The 18,161-nt window shown below is 40.4% G+C and overlaps 1 protein-coding gene across 4 annotated transcripts in view; it reads right to left on the bottom strand.

Moving 5' to 3' along the window:
* SLC25A12 (solute carrier family 25 member 12) overlaps positions 1-5,709 on the bottom strand; it is a 98,697-nt gene extending 92,988 nt beyond the window's left edge. Inside the window, exons 1-2 of one of the 4 annotated variants that reach the window (XM_069577218.1) lie at positions 5,432-5,709; positions 4,433-4,480 (exon numbers count right to left, since the gene is read on the bottom strand). In XM_069577218.1, coding sequence (XP_069433319.1) covers positions 4,433-4,480; positions 5,432-5,443 — 60 coding nt within the window. In that variant the 5' untranslated portion in view covers positions 5,444-5,709. Of the gene's footprint in view, positions 1-4,432; positions 4,481-4,802; positions 5,147-5,431 lie in introns of those variants that run through there. The other 3 variants (XM_069577219.1, XM_069577217.1, XM_069577220.1) reach the window with 3 other exon arrangements.
* Between the last annotated feature and the right edge of the window lie 12,452 nt (positions 5,710-18,161).

The following is an 18,161-nucleotide window of genomic DNA, read 5'->3' as shown; positions in this document are numbered from 1 at the left end:
CAGAAGTGAAAGAGCCAAGTCCTAATAACACCAGGGAAGTCCCTTAAAACTGCTTTTTGATCAACCTACTTTGCCACAGAACACAGACCAAACCAGATTAACTCTTCATTTTTAAATTTGCCAGGTGTATAACAAACAGCCTATGACATCCCTGTTGTCCTTACCTCACCTTCCTCTTCACTGCCTCCAGTGTCTCCTTTTGCTACTCTATACCTCTGATGGAGCAGATTTCGGTCAATGATAGTGTATGGCTGAGAGAGGTAAAAGAAGACATAAATCCAGAATTGACAATTTCAAGGGTACTAACAGTAAAATATTAGCTTGACAGCTGGTTGTAAAATTACAGCAGTCTAATACATAAGAATTCATTTGCTGTGCTCCAATTTTATGTACTTGGGGGAGGGGGCAGGAAAAAGAATCCTAGTGAGTACTATTGTTCTCTTCTTTTAATTAATAGAAAACACGGCTTATCAAAATTTGAGAAATGATGAACATAAAAAAAAACCTATTTCTCTATACTCAGAATCAAAACGCTTACTTACTCATCAACTTGCATCTAAATAGACTTGCACATAAAATGGAGTGTCATTAAACAGGTATAATATCACTTTCAAACAGGAGTATTTTGCTGTTTACAAATGACTGTGAGCCACATCAGCTAGCTGTGAATTTAGACAGTCAATGCCACAGATCTAAATTTTCCAGAACTTTTCAGTTGCATTCTAAAATTCAAAATTATATCTTCTCTGTGGTCTTTAATTAGCTCAAACGACCCTGAATTCAAGACCCCTCAAATCCTACCAAAACAAAATTATATTAATAACAGAAAAACCTAGATTTCACTCTCTGACTAGACCCTTTTCTGTGACACTCTAAACTCCCATGAGGCCATTCTCCTTCACTTCCACTCCTCCTCCTTCCATTTCAATTGATAATATCACTTATAAATCAGTCCTTTATTCCCTGTCTTGTTTATTTTATAATTAATCCTCCTAATCCAAGGTTTCATCTACCACCTATACAAAACTTGTATTTGACTTCAACTTACTGGGACACATTTATTTAGCAACCAAACTTTAACAATGCCCTCACCCAACTCCTAAAATACATGCCTTATGAATTAACATTTATCATAAAAATGCTAGATTCACTACTCTTTCCTTTCCTTTCCTTTCATATTTAATACCACATGCAATTGATTTCATCCCTTCCAAAGTCCCTGGTATCGTGCTTCCATTCCATTTCCCCAGCCATCAGCCACTGCAGGTCATTATCTCCCACATGAATTATTTCAATGGCCTCTTAACAGATCTCTCTACCTACTTTCAACCTCTCCACACTTTATCCAACATACACAAAGAGCTGCCAGAATTTACCCACTTCAATTTGCCCACTGAGAAACCCAGAGTGCCTTCCTACTGTTTCAAATCCGAAGGCCTTGGCCAAATGTTCTAGATAGTCACAGTGGAAAGGTATTATATTTCATCACCTAACAAACCAGTTTTTTTTTGCTTTAATTTCTTAACAAACACAATTGTGGTTAGACTTTTACATGCCTCTAGCTTTTAGCAGCAGCAGCAGCTTTCAAAACTCATTCCAGTTCAAGAACCCACAAGTGGTATCATGTAAGGGTTAAGAATATGGATTCTAGAGTTTGATTAGAATCCAGGGTCCACCATTTATGAGCTAAGTGACATTAACCAACTCATTCAACTTCATCTATTTAACAGGAGGGGTTTCCCAGGTGGCTCAGTGGTAAAGAATCTGTCTGGCAATGCAGGAGAATCAAGAGTTACAGGTATGATGGCAACCCACTCCAGTATTCCTGCCTAGAAAAATCTCATGGACAGAGGAGCTTGGTGGGCTACAGTCAATGGGGTCATAGAGTCAGACACAACTTAGCGACTGAGCATGATTTAACAGGGACAATAATGCTATCTCCTAAGGTTGTTAAAGAATCCGCCTGCAATGCTGGAGACCCAGGTTCAACCCCTGGATTAGGAAAATCCCTTGGAGAAGGAAATGGCAACCCACTGCAGTATTCTTGCCTGGAGAATCCAATGGACAAAGGAGCCTGGTGGGCTACAGTCCATGGGGTCACAAAGAGTCAGACATGACTGAGTGACTACGCATGCAGAAAAGTTGTTATGAAAATTAATAAGATATCCTTACCTGAAATATTGTAAATTAACTATACGTCAGTTTAAAAAGAAAAAAAATTAATATAATACCCCAAAAGACTAGGCCAATGTTCAGCATACTTCAGAATGATCAGTAAATAATAGCCATTGTCATTATTATTACATGACCACAAGAATCTAGACAAATCAATTTGACTATCATACCAGAGGTCACATATTTCCCTTCATTGTTCTTGACTCCCTCAACCACAAGTTGTGGTATATGGGACAGGTCTCAAAGAGGGACTAGTCATGTTTACCTGTCCATTCAAGTCTTGGCTCAATTCTCCCCTTTAATTATTCAACATGTTACTGTCTACTAAACTAAAGACAAGTACATACATGACACACAGTAAATAATTGCCAGTGACTATTTCGATAAATATGTTAAGTTGCTAAAGAAATGCATAGTATGTATTTTTGCCTGCTATTGTTTCTAAAATATTAAAAAACCATATGCATCTAAAACAAAACTGTTTCTAAATAATGCCCTATAGCTTCAAGTAACTATAGTTTGAAGTATTTAAGATATAAATTTGAAATCTATGTTACTTGCTAATAGCCCTCAAACTGATTCAACTAACTATATTCTATATCAAGCTGTTTCAATTACCAGAAGGTAGTATCTATGTTCTGACCCTTATCAATAACTCTTGGGTCAATGCTTTACCATTACTGCTAAACATGTAGTTAATGAATTCCACAAATTTTCAGTATAAAAAGTAAGGGTATCATCAAAATAACGTGTAAAAAGATAAAATTTGAAAGTTTTCAAAAAGCTAGGCATCGTCCCAGCCCTCTCCTCTCCAAAATCAAATCCATACAGAATCACAGATTTTTTTTTCCACAAGATTTTTAAAGCTGAAAGGACTTCAATTCCCATTTCCTTACAGCCCATTGAGAACAACATGAGAAGAGGAAAGCCAGATAATTAGCTCACAGGTAAAACCACAGGATAGGGGCAGGACTGGCAATTGAACCCAGTGTTGCCAACACCTGGTCAGTACTCTGTTCATTATTTCATGAAGCATTTCCACTCATTTTTCCTATGCCTACTTCATTTAGAAAACAAAATTAACTATATCACATGAATTCCTCATGAAACAATTGAGCACATGGTATGGTTAACACTGACATATTTTTCGTTATTTTCAAGAACACTTGTGAGAAATCAAGGTTTCAAACCACAAACAGAACATTTCTATTACAATTACTTTTGTTCTGGAAATGATGCTTCCCTTTACCAGAGTTTATAAAATTTAAGATTCTCATTTTCACTGATTGGTCATCTATGCAGCCTCCTCCCCAACAATAGCTTAAGCAATCTACATTTCTCAGATAAAAATGTCATCTGCACCAGGCTGATGCGCATGTTAGAATCTGTTCCTAATATAGAATCAAAGACTTTTGGAGTTGGAAGGAGCCTTGGAAGATCACCTCTCATTTTACAACACCCAGCAGGGACCTGCCCAAGGTCAAAGTTTCTATACAAGAACGGGTCCAGAATAGACCCGTTCTCAAAAATTCTCAAAAGAATTCAGAAAAATACAGTATTTGGTAGGTCACCTAAGCTTGTCTCCCTTTATATATACTTAGACACAATTTCCTGCATGCAGAACTTCTGAAATTAAGAAATAAAGCAAAACAAAAAACTAAGCCAATTTTTTAAAAGTCTACAGCCAAGTCACTGATCATAAAAATTTAGAGAACTGAAGGTGGATTCTTGCAAGAATCACAGATAGTAACATTTTGTAACACAACCCCCAAAGCCCATGGATATAATAAAAATAAATGGAGGCAGAAAAGACACACACAAATTAAGAATAACTATATTATTCTTATCTCTGTAACAAATTGCAAAGAGAGTAGCTTAGAAGCAGGAAAACTTTATAAACATAATTTTCAAAGAACAAAGAATTTTAATCATACCTATCAATTGCACAAGTGTGTCAATATGTTTTGAAATTTTATTTTGGTCACAATGCTTAAGGGAAGGTGCAATTTTTCTCCTTAGTGATTTTTTTTTTTAATGTCTTAAGTCATTTAAAAGAAAACAATAATTTGAGGGAAATCTTTTTATCAAATCTTAATAAAATTAGACTTATAATCTATATTATTTATTCTCATGTTCTGAAGGAAACATGAAAATACTGATAAAACATTCCTGAAAGCTAAGGCCTAAAAAGTACTAGACTTACACCTTCCCCCCACCCCAGCTCTACCAAGAAGAAGCACAGCACAGAAGCCATTACCTGTAGGAATATGTTTCTTAACTCCTGAGGATCACCTCGCTTGGTTGTCTGTAAGGAAAAAAAAAAAAAAAGCCAGTTAATGCTTCACTAGAGATCACATAATCTCTGCAGATTAGAGTTCACAGATGCTAACAATCAATGCTCTTATCTTTTACAAGTGCATTTAGTTGAAAACAAATTAAAAGCACTAATACTGATAACAACTGTCAAATTGGAGTTGTGCGATCACACGGTGGAAAGACAGGTGTGAAGAGCCTAAGAAACAGCAAACTATCAGATAGATTTCCCCTGGGCTGGAAAGGAAAGGCCATGAGGATCAAGCCCTTACTTTACTCCACATCCACTCGCGACACAGTGAGCATCCACCCACCTTCAAACCAAGAGTCCAGCAAGAGTAGAAACAACAGCAAAGTTGGAACACCCAAATTAATCGCATGGCCTACTGGCCTTTCTTCCCGTGGAAAGCAATGCAGAATATAATTATCTCCACGCCTCTTTCCTTCTCCACCCAACCTAAAATAGTGAAAGCAGCTACAACGTTTCTAAATACTTTAGACATCCTGTCACCTGCAGCTCAAATGCCAACCGCTGCCCCTGGCTCCAGAGGCCCCCAAATACTCAATTACTCATCCCCTCCCCCACCACAATACACGGATGCCTTGGGTATCCCCGGCTTTCCATGCCACTTCCTCCCACTCCCTTTCTGATGCCCTCCAACTGCTGGCTCACAATCCCATGTACCTAGGGCAGGATACTCCTCCTCCTTCACCGACCAGTGGTCCTTACAAGCCCCTCCAACTCACAATCCCTCCTCCTTCCCCTCCCCCCGCCGGGCATCCTCTCCCTCCGGTCCAAGCCCCGCACAGTTCTCCCTGGAGCCCCAGGACACGCCATCTAACAATCAGGCCAAAGAGTCAATGGGAAGAGGTGAGGGGCTGCAGGCAGGGTCCCTGGAATGTCTCTTATGAAATAAAGGCAGCAGCAGAGAGTTAGAGTCACCTTGACCGCCATGCTGTGCTCGGAAGCCGGGGACGAGCGAGTGAGCGAGCAGGGCCGAGCTGTCAGGGCGCGCGCGCGCCGCCTCCCCGGCCGCGCCCGCCCTCCCGCTCGCCGGCGCCGCGCGCGTCCCTATGCAAATGAGCCCGGGGCGGGCGGGGCGGTTTGAAGGGCCGCGTCCGGGCCAGAAGCGGCTGGTCCGCGGCGCGGAGGAAGGGGACCGGCCTCCCACGGGGACGACCTCGGTGCCAAGCCATGGGATTCCGACGCGCCGCGTGGTTGCCAGCAGCTGAGTAGCTGCCAGGAAAGCCCCAGGTCTCTTAAGGCCTCTTGGAGGGTGTGGCTTTGGGCGCCGACTTCAGCCAAAGTCGTTTTCCCTTGAGACTTACAGGAACACTTGAGGCCTAGATTGAGCAGGATTTCGAAGGATCAAAGAACGTGTCTCAGTAATAACAACAATAATAATTGAATTGTTGACGAGAGGGAAATACTGACAATAAAACAGACTAGGACTCATTCATTCTGGGGCAAACCTAGGTAAACGTAACTTGAGAAATATGCCCTTAAATTGGCATGGGATGAATACACTTAATAGAGTGCCTCCTGAACTGTTACAAAGCTTTATTAGTAGACTCCACCTTCCTAATCACCCAGATCCCTTTCTGGTTGAGGTGGGACACAAATGTTTAGGGGAAAAAAATCCATCTGCCAGGGCTGGCACTGAATCCTGGCCCAACTTCCCTCTACAAAAACATTTCCAGCCCCATCCAAAAATAAGTAGCTCTAATTTGACCCAAAATAATATCTCAAACTGAGTCTTGCCATTACCACTATATTGAGCTGAATATTGAGTCACTCAACAATTGTTTGCTGGGCATCTGTTATATGCCAGATACAGTCCTGCTTATAAAGAATACAAAGATTAATAACATACAGTCCCTACTTCTAGTTTACAGGTGGGCAGTGCATCCTGCAATCCCAGCTCTGTGTATTTTGTTTGTTTGTATCTTTAAAGGAAGCATAAAAGTGAAGTGTTAGTCGCTCAGTCTTGTCCAGCTCTTTGCAACATCATGGACTGTGGCCCACCAGGCTCTTCTGTTCATAGAGTTCTCCAGACAAGAATATGGGAGTAGGTAGTCATTCTGGTTTGTTAGGGAATCTTCCAACCCAGGGATGGAACCCAGGTCTACTGCACTGCAGTCAGATTCTTTACCATCCGAGCCACCAGAGAAGTCTAAAGAAAGCATACTCCCTATTAAAAAAAAAAAAAAAAGTCTAACACTCCAAGCTTTATCTTATCTCATTTAGTGCAATAATCCCTCCTCCACCCTCTTTCATGTTTCCAGTGTTGAATCTTACAAGAGGTTTCCCTTTTCTAAAGTCTCATTAATGGTTTTATTTCTGTTAAGTATCCAAGTTAATGGGCTTTCCAGGGGGCACTAGTGGTGAAGAATCTGCCTGCCAAAGCTGGAGACACAGTAGGTTGGGTCAGGAAGATCCCTCTGAAGGAGGAAATGGCAACCCACTCCAGGAAAGTTTCCTTGCCTGGAAATTTCCATAGACAGAGAAGCCTGGAAGGGTACAGTCCATCAGGCTGCAAAGAGTCAGACATGACTGAGCACCCCAAATACAAATCCAGAGAAATGAGGAAAGTGCAGCGGCAGATGGAAATTGCAGATAAGGAACAATATATGACAGGTACTCCTAAAGTGAGCTTTCCTTCTGCAGTAGATTTAACTGTCTGCCACCATCACATCTCTTTCTTCAGTCTGTTCAAACCTCTTTTAACAATGTAATTGGATATATGTACTAAGTCACTTCAGTCATGTCCTACTGTTTGTGACCCTATGGACCAAGATTTACAAATTTATAATTTGTTTTACTAGCACCTTATGTCCCTGATACTCTGCTCTCTTATTTTATGAAGTTTCTCTAAGTAGGAATCTCAAGATGTTTATTGTATGTTACTTTTCAAGGGAAGGATGTCTGTTTGTAGCCCAAAGTCCCTCAGTTCAAATAAAAGTACTTTTAAGGGAAAGGAAGGCATTTATTTAAATGAAGGGATTTTTTGCTAATGGAACATATTGTTGTTTGCCAAATCCATACTGTTGGAGTGAAATTTAGGGTCAGACTGGCCACTTGGAGAGAAGAAGACAACACTATATTTAGACAGAACTCACCACAATAATTCATAGGAATAAACACTGGGCCATAGTAACAATTTTCCTGGATAAAAATAGATGATTTTTAAGCAAGTTTAAGAGTTTCACTGGTGCCAATCTAGTCACAATGGAGATAATATTAACAACTTAAAACTAAGGCTGCCAGCTACCCTAAATAATGCAAAGTTAGAAAAACTCAGCTACCCTAAATAAAGGTGAATTTTGCTGGATTTTTCATCTATCCAAATATAACAATAAAGTGAATAAAGGTATTAAAAGTAGGTACCATGAGATGAACTAAGTATTAAAAGGAATACAAAAGCAAGTGAATTGGAGCTTCTGCCCTCAAAAATTTTGCAATCTGTCATTCTATTATGATGATTGGCTAACAGTATTATTAGATATTAAAACTTATTTTTTCTCAATTGTAGATGATCAGGGTTAAGGGTAGACTTATGAGTTAATGGGATAGCAAAAGACAAACCTGTCAAATAAGATTCACAGTATATTTGGGAAAAAGAGGTAGAAATAATTCAAAACTCTTTACAATTTTAAAAAATAAAAATCCTGATTAGTAATTTATAACTCTTTCTTTAGATTGCAAAGTGATATTTATAAACAATAAGTAATTTTAAAACTGTGGCACAACAACTATAAGTTGAAAACTTGAAGATTGAGTCGAAAAGAATAACATTGCAGAAAGCAAAATTGGAAGTTACAGGCTAAGAGACTAGCTGCAAAAGTATTCTCATCAATAGTCACTTTTTAGTGTTGGTTTCATAATATTTAATATGTAGCTTGACTTAGCTGGGAATTTAAATCTGCCTGTAAAGTCCTTGCCCAAAAAATATTACCCCTAGATGCAAAAGCAAAGTATGAGCTTACTAGACCAACCCACAGAAATATGTCTCCAACTCCCAGGCAGCTTACACTGTATTAACTTTGTAGGTGAAAGTTAGAATTATGCTAATACCTAGTGCTTTAATAAACCAAAATGTAATTATTAAAACAAGAGGCAATTTCCAATGAGCCTGTTCTGCCACAACTCTCGGCCCTCCTTTTATCTTTAATAACATATTCTTTCGGTTTATTTTCTAGCTTCCTCTCATTATTTTGAGAGGTGAGAGATCCTGCATAGGCCGTCAGTGTGTATGTGCTCAGCTGTGTCTGACTCTTTGTGACCCCATGGACTGTAGCCAGCCAGGCTCTTCTGTTCATAGGATTCTTCAGGCAAGAAGACTGGAGTGGGTTGCCGCTTCCTACTTCAGGGCATCTTCCAGATCCAGGGATCCAACCCACGTTTCCTGCACTGGCAGGCAGATTCTCTACCACTAGCGCCACCTGGGAGGCCCTACTGGCCGGAATACATTCTGCTCCTGTTTCCATATCCCACACAGGTATGATGGATGTCATCTTTCAAGAACTAAATCTACAAACACTAGTAGAGCATTAGGATGTCAGTGACTAATTAAACAGGAGTGGGGCTCCTCCTAGACTAAAGGTACTTATGTCATCACTATGACACTATGATGAGGAAGAAGCTGGATTGTATCCCTCCCCCACATCAAGATGCTCACTTAGAATATTTAGAATAGGGGCTTTCCTGGTGGTCCAGTGATTAAGAATTCCACAAAGGACATAGTTGGATCCCTGGTCTGAGACTTTCCCACACGCTGCAAAGCAACTGAGCATGCATGTCACAACTGCTGAGCACATGCTCTAGAGCCCGTGAACCACAACTACTGAGCCCATGAGCTTCAGCTGCTGAAGCCCGTTCACCTGTAGCTTGTGCTCCACAAGGGAGAAGCCCACTGCAATGAGAACCCCATGCATCACAACAGAGTATCCCCCACTCACAGCAACTAGACTCTTGCTAAGAGTCTATATGCCACTCATAGTTAGATACTAGATAAATGACACATTTTAGGACTTCTCTATACTATACAAGTATTATATCCCCTGTAGAAACATTTGCTCTAATTGAAATAAATTCTAATTTTGGTGGAGAGGGAAGAGTGGCATATCAGAATCAGATGAAATAGCTGTACTCTTACAATTGCATATGCCTAAGCTGCTCTTCCTCACAGTCTGACTCTAAGTTCTATAAATTATGCAGTGGGAATAACAGTGATCTTAGTTTGGGACCACAGTCTTCTTTATTCCCTTATGGAAGCAGTAACAGTCAGGTTTTCGCTTTGTTTTGTTTTTCCCAATGGATTTTGAAAGGAATTCATGGAATGAACTGTTGTAGATGCTTAAGGCTGTGAGTACCCTGTTACTATATAAGTCAGTACACGCTGGTATTTAGTGGGAAACCTTATGATCAGATGGAGGATTGAACTAGGTGAGCTTTAATGCTTCTTTTAACACTCTGATATTATGACTTGTAATAACACAAATTTTAGTTAACAAAATTTATTAAGTGCCTTGTGTTGGTACTAAACTAGCTCTTGCAGCTACAGGAAATATGAAAAGAATAGATAGCATGATTCTGAAAGTGTGGAGAATGTTTTACTGCAGCAACTACTATCATTAATTTTTTCAATGAATATAGCTGAAAGAATGAAACCAAAACTTTTGCATATGCCAAAGGTCAAGGCAGCTTTAGGTAATAATGTGGTAAAAACTCTGTGCTTTGTCACATATTCCCATTCCAATCAAAAGTGTATAACTGGGCGAACAAACATCCTGCCTGGTCCCTCAACCACCCACCCCTAACCCCACCCCCGGAGATTTACTTGGATCTGGTTTTTGCCTCCCTCCTACTTAGAGGTCAGTAAGGAAGCAAGCTTTGGATCTGATCCAAAGTAAAGAAAAAAAATGCACTTTAAAAACTGCTGAGAGAGAGATGATATGAGGTGGGAGGTGGGAGGGGGGTTCAGGATTGGGAACTCATGTACACCCGTGGCTGATTCACGTCAATGTATGGCAAAACCAATACAGTATTGTAAAGCAAAATAAAGTAAAAATTAAAAATTAAAAAAAAAAAACTGCTGAGAGAAAAGCAAAGGCCTCAGAATATCCAAAGCAAACTTGAAAAAGAACAAAGTTAAAGGACTTACACTTCCTGGCTTCAGGATCTAGTACAAAGCTAAAGAAATCAATTCAGTATGGTACTGGCTGGCAAAAGGATTGATAAATAGATCAATGGAACTGAATAGAGAGCCCAGATATAGTTACAAAATTATAAAGTCATTTGATTTCTAACAAAAGTATTATACTAATGCAATCCAGTGGGGGCAAGGAAACTTTTCAACAAATGGCACTTGACTAGATACATATCTATGTGGGAATATAGAGAAACTTCAACCTCTACCTCTAAACATATACTAAAATAAATTTGAGATAAATCATAGAGCTAAATGCAAAAGCTAAAACCATAAAGCTTTTAGTAGAAAACATTAAGGAATATCTTCATGACTCAGAGGTAAGTAAAGGTTTTTAGTCAGAACAGAAAAATCAATAACCATAAATTAATAAACTGCTAAATCAGATTTCACTGAACTCAAAAATGTCTACTTGTCAAAAGACAGCATTAAAATAATTCATAGGATTACTTCTCTCGTGGCACAGTGGATAAGAATGTGCCTGCCAGTGCAGGGACATGGGTTCAATCCCTGGTCCAAGAAGTTTCCACATGTCTTGAAGCAACTAAGACCATGTTCTACAACTTTTGAGTCTGAGCTCTAGAGCCCATGAGCCACAACTAATGAGCCCCTATGCTGCAACTACTGAAGTCCACTCACCCAAGAGCCAGCAAGCTGCAGCTACTGAAGCCTAGGGCCTATACTCTGCAACAAGAGAAGCCACCATAATGAGAACCTGTGCATCACAACTAGACAGTAGCCCCCATTTTCCACAAGTGGAGAAAGTCCAAGTGCAACAACGAAGACCCAGCGCAGCCAAAAACAAATAAATACACATAGCTGTGTATACATGTCAAAATTTTTTTTCTAAATAAAACAAAGGTGGGGGGGGAGGAAATTAATAGGAAAAAATAAACCAAAAATGGAAAGAAACAGGCAAGTCATATCTGGGAGAAAAATTGGCAAATATATATACAGCGAAGGACTGATAGCCAGGATATAAAGAACTTCTAGAACTCAGTGATAAATAAACAGCCTAGTTTGAAAATGGGCAAAAGAGGTGACCATTTCACAAAAGATGATATACTAGTAGCCAATATGCATATGAAAAACTGTACATCATTAGTCATCAGGGAATGCAAATTAAGTCACAGTAAAAAGCACTACACACCCACTAGGATGGCTTAAATTAAACAGACTGAACACACCAGATTCTGGCAAGGATGTGGAGCAATCAGAGCTCTCATGCACTGTAGTGGAAGTGTAAATGGTATAATTACTTTGGGAAAAGATCAAGCAGATTCTTATAAAACTAAACAGATAGTACACAATGACTCAGCAATTCTACTTATCAGGATTTAACCAAGAGAAATGAAAATATGGTCAACATTCTTGACCAAGTCTTAAGAAGACTTGGTCACCAGAGAGATGTTGTGGGGAGGGAGGTGGGAGGGGGGTTCATGGTTGGGAACGCATGTAAGAATTAAAGATTTTAAAATTTAAAAAATAAAAAACTAAAAAAAAAATAAAAATAAATAAAAAATAAAAATAAAAAAAAAAAAGAAGAAGACTTGGTCAAGAGTGTTCACAACTACTTTATTTATAAAAGGCAAAGCTGGAAACAGCCCAGTGATTCATCAATAGGAGAATGGATAAACAAACTATGCTATATTCACAGAACATCGGGAAGTTCACAGTTCACGTATTGCTGAAGCCTGGCTTGGAGAATTTTGAGCATTACTTTACTAGCGTGTGCTGCTGCTGCTAAGTCGCTTCACTTGTGTCCGACTCTGTGCGACCCCATAGATGGCAGCCCACCAGGCTCCCCCATCCCTGGGATTCTCCAGGCAAGAACACTGGAGTGGGTTGCCATTTCCTTCTCCAATGCACGAAAGTGAAAAGTGAAAGTGAAGTCGCTCAGTGAGATGAGTACAATCGTGTAGTAGTTTGAGCATTCTTTGGCATTGCCTTTCTTTGGGATTGGAATGAAAACTGACATTTTCCAGTCCTGTGGCCACTGCTCAGTTTTCCAAATTTGCTGGCATATTGAGTGCAGCATTTTCACAGCATCATCTTTTAGGAGTTGAAATAGCTCAACTGGAATTCCATCACCTCCACTAGCTTTGTTTGTAGTGATGCTTCCTAAGGCCCACTTGACTTCACATTCCAGGATGTCTGGCTCTAGGTGAGTGATAACACCATCAAGATTATCTGGGTCATGAAGATCTTTTTTGTACAGTTCTTCTGTGTGTCGTTGCCACTTCTTCTTAATATCTTCTGCTTCTGTTAGGTCCCTACCATTTCTGTCCTTTATTGAGCCCATCTTTACATGAAATGTTCCCTTGGTATCTCTAATTTTCTTGAAGAGATCTCTAGACTTTCAAATTCATTGTTTTCCTCTGTTTCTTTGCATTGATCTCTGAGGAAGGCTTTCTTTCTCTCCTTGCTATTCTCTGGAACTCTGCATTCAAATGGGTATATCTTTCCTTTTCTCCTTTGCTTTTCACTTCTCTTCTTTTCACAGCTATTTGTAAGGCCTCTTCAGACAGCCATTTTGCTTTTTTGCATTTCTTTTTCTTGGGGATGGTCTTGATCATTGCCTCCTAGACAGTGTCATGACCTCTGTCCATAGTTAATCAGGCATTTTGTCTATCAGATCTAGTCCCTTAAATCTATTTCTCACTTCCTCTGTATAGTCATAAGGGATTTCATTTAGGCCATACCTGAATGGTCTAGTGGGTTTCCCTACTTTCTTCAATTTAAGTCTGAATTTGGCAATAAGGAGTTCATGATCTGAGCCACAGTCAGCTCCCGGTCTTGTTTTTGCTGACTGTATAGAGCTTCTTCATCTTTGGCTGCAAAGAATATAATCAGTCTGATTTTGGTGTTGATCATCTGGTCATGTCCATGTGTAGACTCTTCTCTTGTGTTGTTGGAAGAGGGTGTTTGCTGTGACCAGTGCATCCTCTTGGCACTATTAGCACTATTAGCCTTTGCACTGCTTCATTCCATATTCCAAGGCCAAATTTGCCTGTTACTCCAGATGTTTCTTGACTTTCTACTTTTGCATTCCAATCCCCTATAATGAAAAACATCATTTTGAGGTGTTAGTTCTAGAAAGTCTTGTAGGTCTTCATAGAACCATTCAACTTCAGCTTCTTCAGCGTTACTGGTCAGGGCATAGACTTGTATTACTGTGGTATTGAATGATTTGCCTTGGAAACGAACAGAGATCATTCTGTTGTTTTTGAGATTGCATCCAAGTACTGCATTTCGGACTCTTTTGTTGACTGTGAAGGCTACTCCATTTCTTCTAAGAGATTCCTGCCCATAGTAGTAAATATAATGGTCATCTGAGTTAAATTCACCCGTTCTAGTCCATCTTAGTTCACTGATTCCTAGAATGTTGATGTTCACTCTTGACATCTCCTGTTTGACACTTCCAATATACCTTGATTCATGGACCTAACATTCCAGGTTCCTATGCAATATTGCTGTTTATAGTATCGGACCTTGCTTCTATCAGCAGTCCCATCCACAACTAGGTGTTGTTTGTGCTTTGGCTCCATCCCTTCATTCTTTCTGGAGTTATTTCTCCACTGATCTCCAGTAGCATATTGGGCACCTGGTTTTAGAAAAGGCAGAGGAACCAGAGATCAAATCCCCAACATCCGCTGGATCATGCAAAAAGCAAGAGAGTTCCAGAAAAACATCTGTTTCTGCTTTACTGACTATGCCAAAGCCTTTGACTGTGTGGATCACAATAAACTGTGGAAAATTCTGAGAGAGATGGGCCTACCAGACCATCTGACCTGACTCTTCAGAAACCTGTATGCAGGTCAGGAGCAACAGTTAGAACTGGACATGGAACAAGAGACTGTTTCCAAATAGGAAAAGGTGTACGTCAAGGCTGTATATTGTCACCCTGCTTATTTAACTATATGCAGAGTACGTCATGAAAATGCTGGACTCGATGAAGCACAAGCTGGAACCAAGATTGCCAGGAGAAATATCCATAACCTCAGATATGCAGATGACAACACCCTTACGGCAGAAAGTGAAGAACTAAAGGGTCTCTTGATGAAAGTGAAAGAGAGTGAAAAAGTTGGCTTAAAGCTCAACATTCAGAAAACTAAGACCGTGGCATCTGGTCCCATCACTTCATGGCAAATAGATGGGGAAACAGCGGAAACAGTGTCAGACTTTATTTTTCTGGGCTCCAAAATCACTGCAGATGGTGATTGCAGCCATGAAATTAAAAGACAGTTACTCCTTGGAAGGAAAGTTATGACCAACCTAGCTCAGTTCAGTTCAGTTCAGTCACTCAGTCATATCTGACTCTTTGCGACCCCATGAATTGCAGCACGCCAGGCCTCCCTGTCCATCACCAACTCCCGGAGTTCACCCAGACTCACATCCATCGAGTCAGTGATGCCATCCAGCCATCTCATCCTGTCATCCCCTTCTCCTCCTGCCCCCAATCCCTCCCAGCATCAGAGTCTTTTCCAATGAGTCAACTCTTCGTATGAGGTAGCCAAAGTATTGGAGTTTCAGCTTTAGCATCATTCCCTCCAAAGAAATCCCAGGACTGATCTCCTTCAGAATGGACAGGTTGGATCTCCTTGCAGTCCAAGGGACTCTCAAGAGTATTCTCCAACACCACAGTTCAAAAGCATCAATTCTTCAGCACTCAGCTTTCTTCACAGTCCAACTCTCACATCCATACATGACCACTGGAAAAACCATAGCCTTGACTAGATGGACCTTTGTTTCCAAAGTAATGTCTGTGCTTTTCAATATGCTATCTAGGTTGGTCATAACTTTTCTTCCAAGGAGTAAGCGTCTTTTAATTTCATGGCAGCAGTCACCATCTACAGTGATTTTGGAGTCCGAAAAATAAAGTCTGACACTGTTTCCACTGTTTCCCCATCTATTTCCCATGAAGTGATGGGATCAGATGCCATGATCTTCGTTTTCTGAATGTTGAACTTTAAGCCAACTTTTCACTCTCCACTTTCACTTTCATCAAGAGGCTCTTTAGTTCTTCTTCACTTTCTGCCATAAGGGTGGTGTCATCTGCATATCTGAGGTTATTGATATTTCTCCTGGCAATCTTGATTCCAGTTTGTGCTTCTTCCAACCCAGCGTTTCTCATGATGTACTCTGCATAGAAGTTAAATAAGCAGGGTGACAATATACAGCCTTGACGTACTCCTTTTCCTATTTTGAACCAGTCTGTTGTTCCATGCCCAGTTCTAACTGTTGTTTCTGACCTAGACAGCATATTAAAAAGCAGAGACATTATTTTGTCAACAAATGTCCTTCTGCTGCTGCTGCTGCTAAGTCACTTCAGTCGTGTCCAACTCTGTGTGACCCCATAGACGGCAGCCCACCACGCTCCCCCGTCCCTGGGATTCTCCAGGCAAGAACACTGGAGTGGATTGCCATTTCCTTCTCCAGTGCGTGAAAGTGAAAAGTGAAAGTGAAGTCGCTCAGTCATGTCCGACTCTTAGCCACCCCATGGACTGCAGCCTACCATGCTCCTCTGTCCATGGGATTTTCCAGGCAGGAGTACTGGAGTGGGTTACCATTGCCATCTCCAAAGGTCCATCTAGTTAAGGCTAATGTTTTTCCAGTGGTCATGTATGGATGGAAGAGTTGGACTATAAAGAAAGCTGAATGCTAAAGAATTGATGCTTTTGAACTGTGGTGTTGATGAAGACTCTTGAGATTCCCTTGTACTGCAAGGAGATCCAACCAGTCCATCCTAAAGGAAGTCAGTCCTGGGTGTTCATTGGAAGGACTGATGTTGAAGCTAAAAGTCCAATACCTTGGCCACCTGATACAAAGAGCTGACTCATTTGAAAAGACCCTGATGCTGGGAAAGATTGAGGGCAGAAGAAGGGGATTACAGAAGATAAGATGGTTGGATGGCACCACTGACTCATGGACATGGGTTTGGGTGGACTCGGGGAATTGGTGATGGACAGGGAGGCCTGGTGTGCCCCCGGTGTGCCCCCTCGTTCATGGGGTCGCAATGAGTCGGACACGACTGAGCGACTGAAGTGAACTGAACTGATATTCACAAAATGGAATACTATCCATTAAGAAAAGAGAGCAAACTACTGATAAACACAACAACATGGATGAGTCTTAAAAGTATCATACTATGCATAAAGTAGAGAGCTGGTGGGAAGTGGCTGTATAACACAAGGAGCTCAGCCTGGGACTCTGTGACAACCTAAAGGAGTGGGATGGGGTATGGAGTGGGTGGGAGGCTCATGAGGGAGGGGATATATGTATACTTATGACTGATTCACATTGTTGTACAGCAGAAACCAACACAACATTGCAAAGCAATTATCTTACAACTTAAAAAAAATATATCATGCTAAATGAAAGAAGCTTTCCATAGTAGAAAAGAGCATATACTATATGATCACATTTATGTAATGTTCTAGAACAAAGAAAACGAACCAATGGTAGAAAAAATCAGAACCATGGCTGTTTAGGGAGAGGAATTGACTGGAAAGAGGTATGAGGGAATCTGGAGTGATAGTCTATGTCTTGCTAGGTGTTTAGGTCACACATGTATGTATTTTCCAAAATTTAAGGAATGTACTCATAAAGTTTATAAATTTCATTGTGTGTAAATTTTTCTCTCAACTTTTATATACTTTTGAAATTTTTCATAATCAAATGCTGGGGGAAATTGTGCTGGGTCTTTTGAACCTGAAAATGTTACCCAGTTATGTAATTCTGTTATTTGGCTGGAAATTGTAATGGAACTTGTCACTTAAACACTGACATGCCTCTGTGCATCGTTGGAGAGTAGGGAAAAGGAACTGAAACTGATTGACAAATCGTATGTCTCTAGTATGGGCAGCAAAATCTGTGAAAGATATATTGCACTGAGAAAAAGATATTTTCCTTATCATGGATTTAAACGGTAATCATATGTCCTTGGGAGTTGTGTGCTTGTGTCCATGTGTCTGTTTGGTCTAATAGTTACCCACAGGAAAGCTAGAGGAAGAATGTCGAGGTATATTTGCATACCATATTGACAGAAATGTTGGAAAGTACCAGACTTGGAAACTGAAGTCTGCCCTGGGACTCCCTTGCTGAAAGGCCCCTAGAGTGTAAATCTAGGCTAAGAAACTCAAGACTTTGATGGGAAATATCCTGCAATGGGTCATTGTGTCCTTGGATTGCTGTGTGGGGAAAGGAGAACTCATCCTAGTTTGAAACCAACCCCAGAGAGTAGAGAGTTTCCAAAAAAGCCAAGGGCAGATTTGTAGCGAGAGACCTAAAGGACTCATTAAAGAAAGAGAGGGCCACAAATCTCAAGAGAAGGAAGCTAGGAACCCGGGTATGCCCGGGAAGAAACTCCTTCTGAAGAATCACTATAAAGGAATAATGTAATATTGATCAGCATAAAATTGTAGTGACCATAAACATAAGCTGAAAGTTCAAGATGGAAAGCTA

Source organism: Ovis canadensis, chromosome 2 (assembly GCF_042477335.2).
Source record: "Ovis canadensis isolate MfBH-ARS-UI-01 breed Bighorn chromosome 2, ARS-UI_OviCan_v2, whole genome shotgun sequence".
NCBI classification, from domain to species: Eukaryota; Metazoa; Chordata; class Mammalia; order Artiodactyla; family Bovidae; genus Ovis; species Ovis canadensis.
This window is presented reverse-complemented; position numbering and strand designations above follow the sequence as displayed.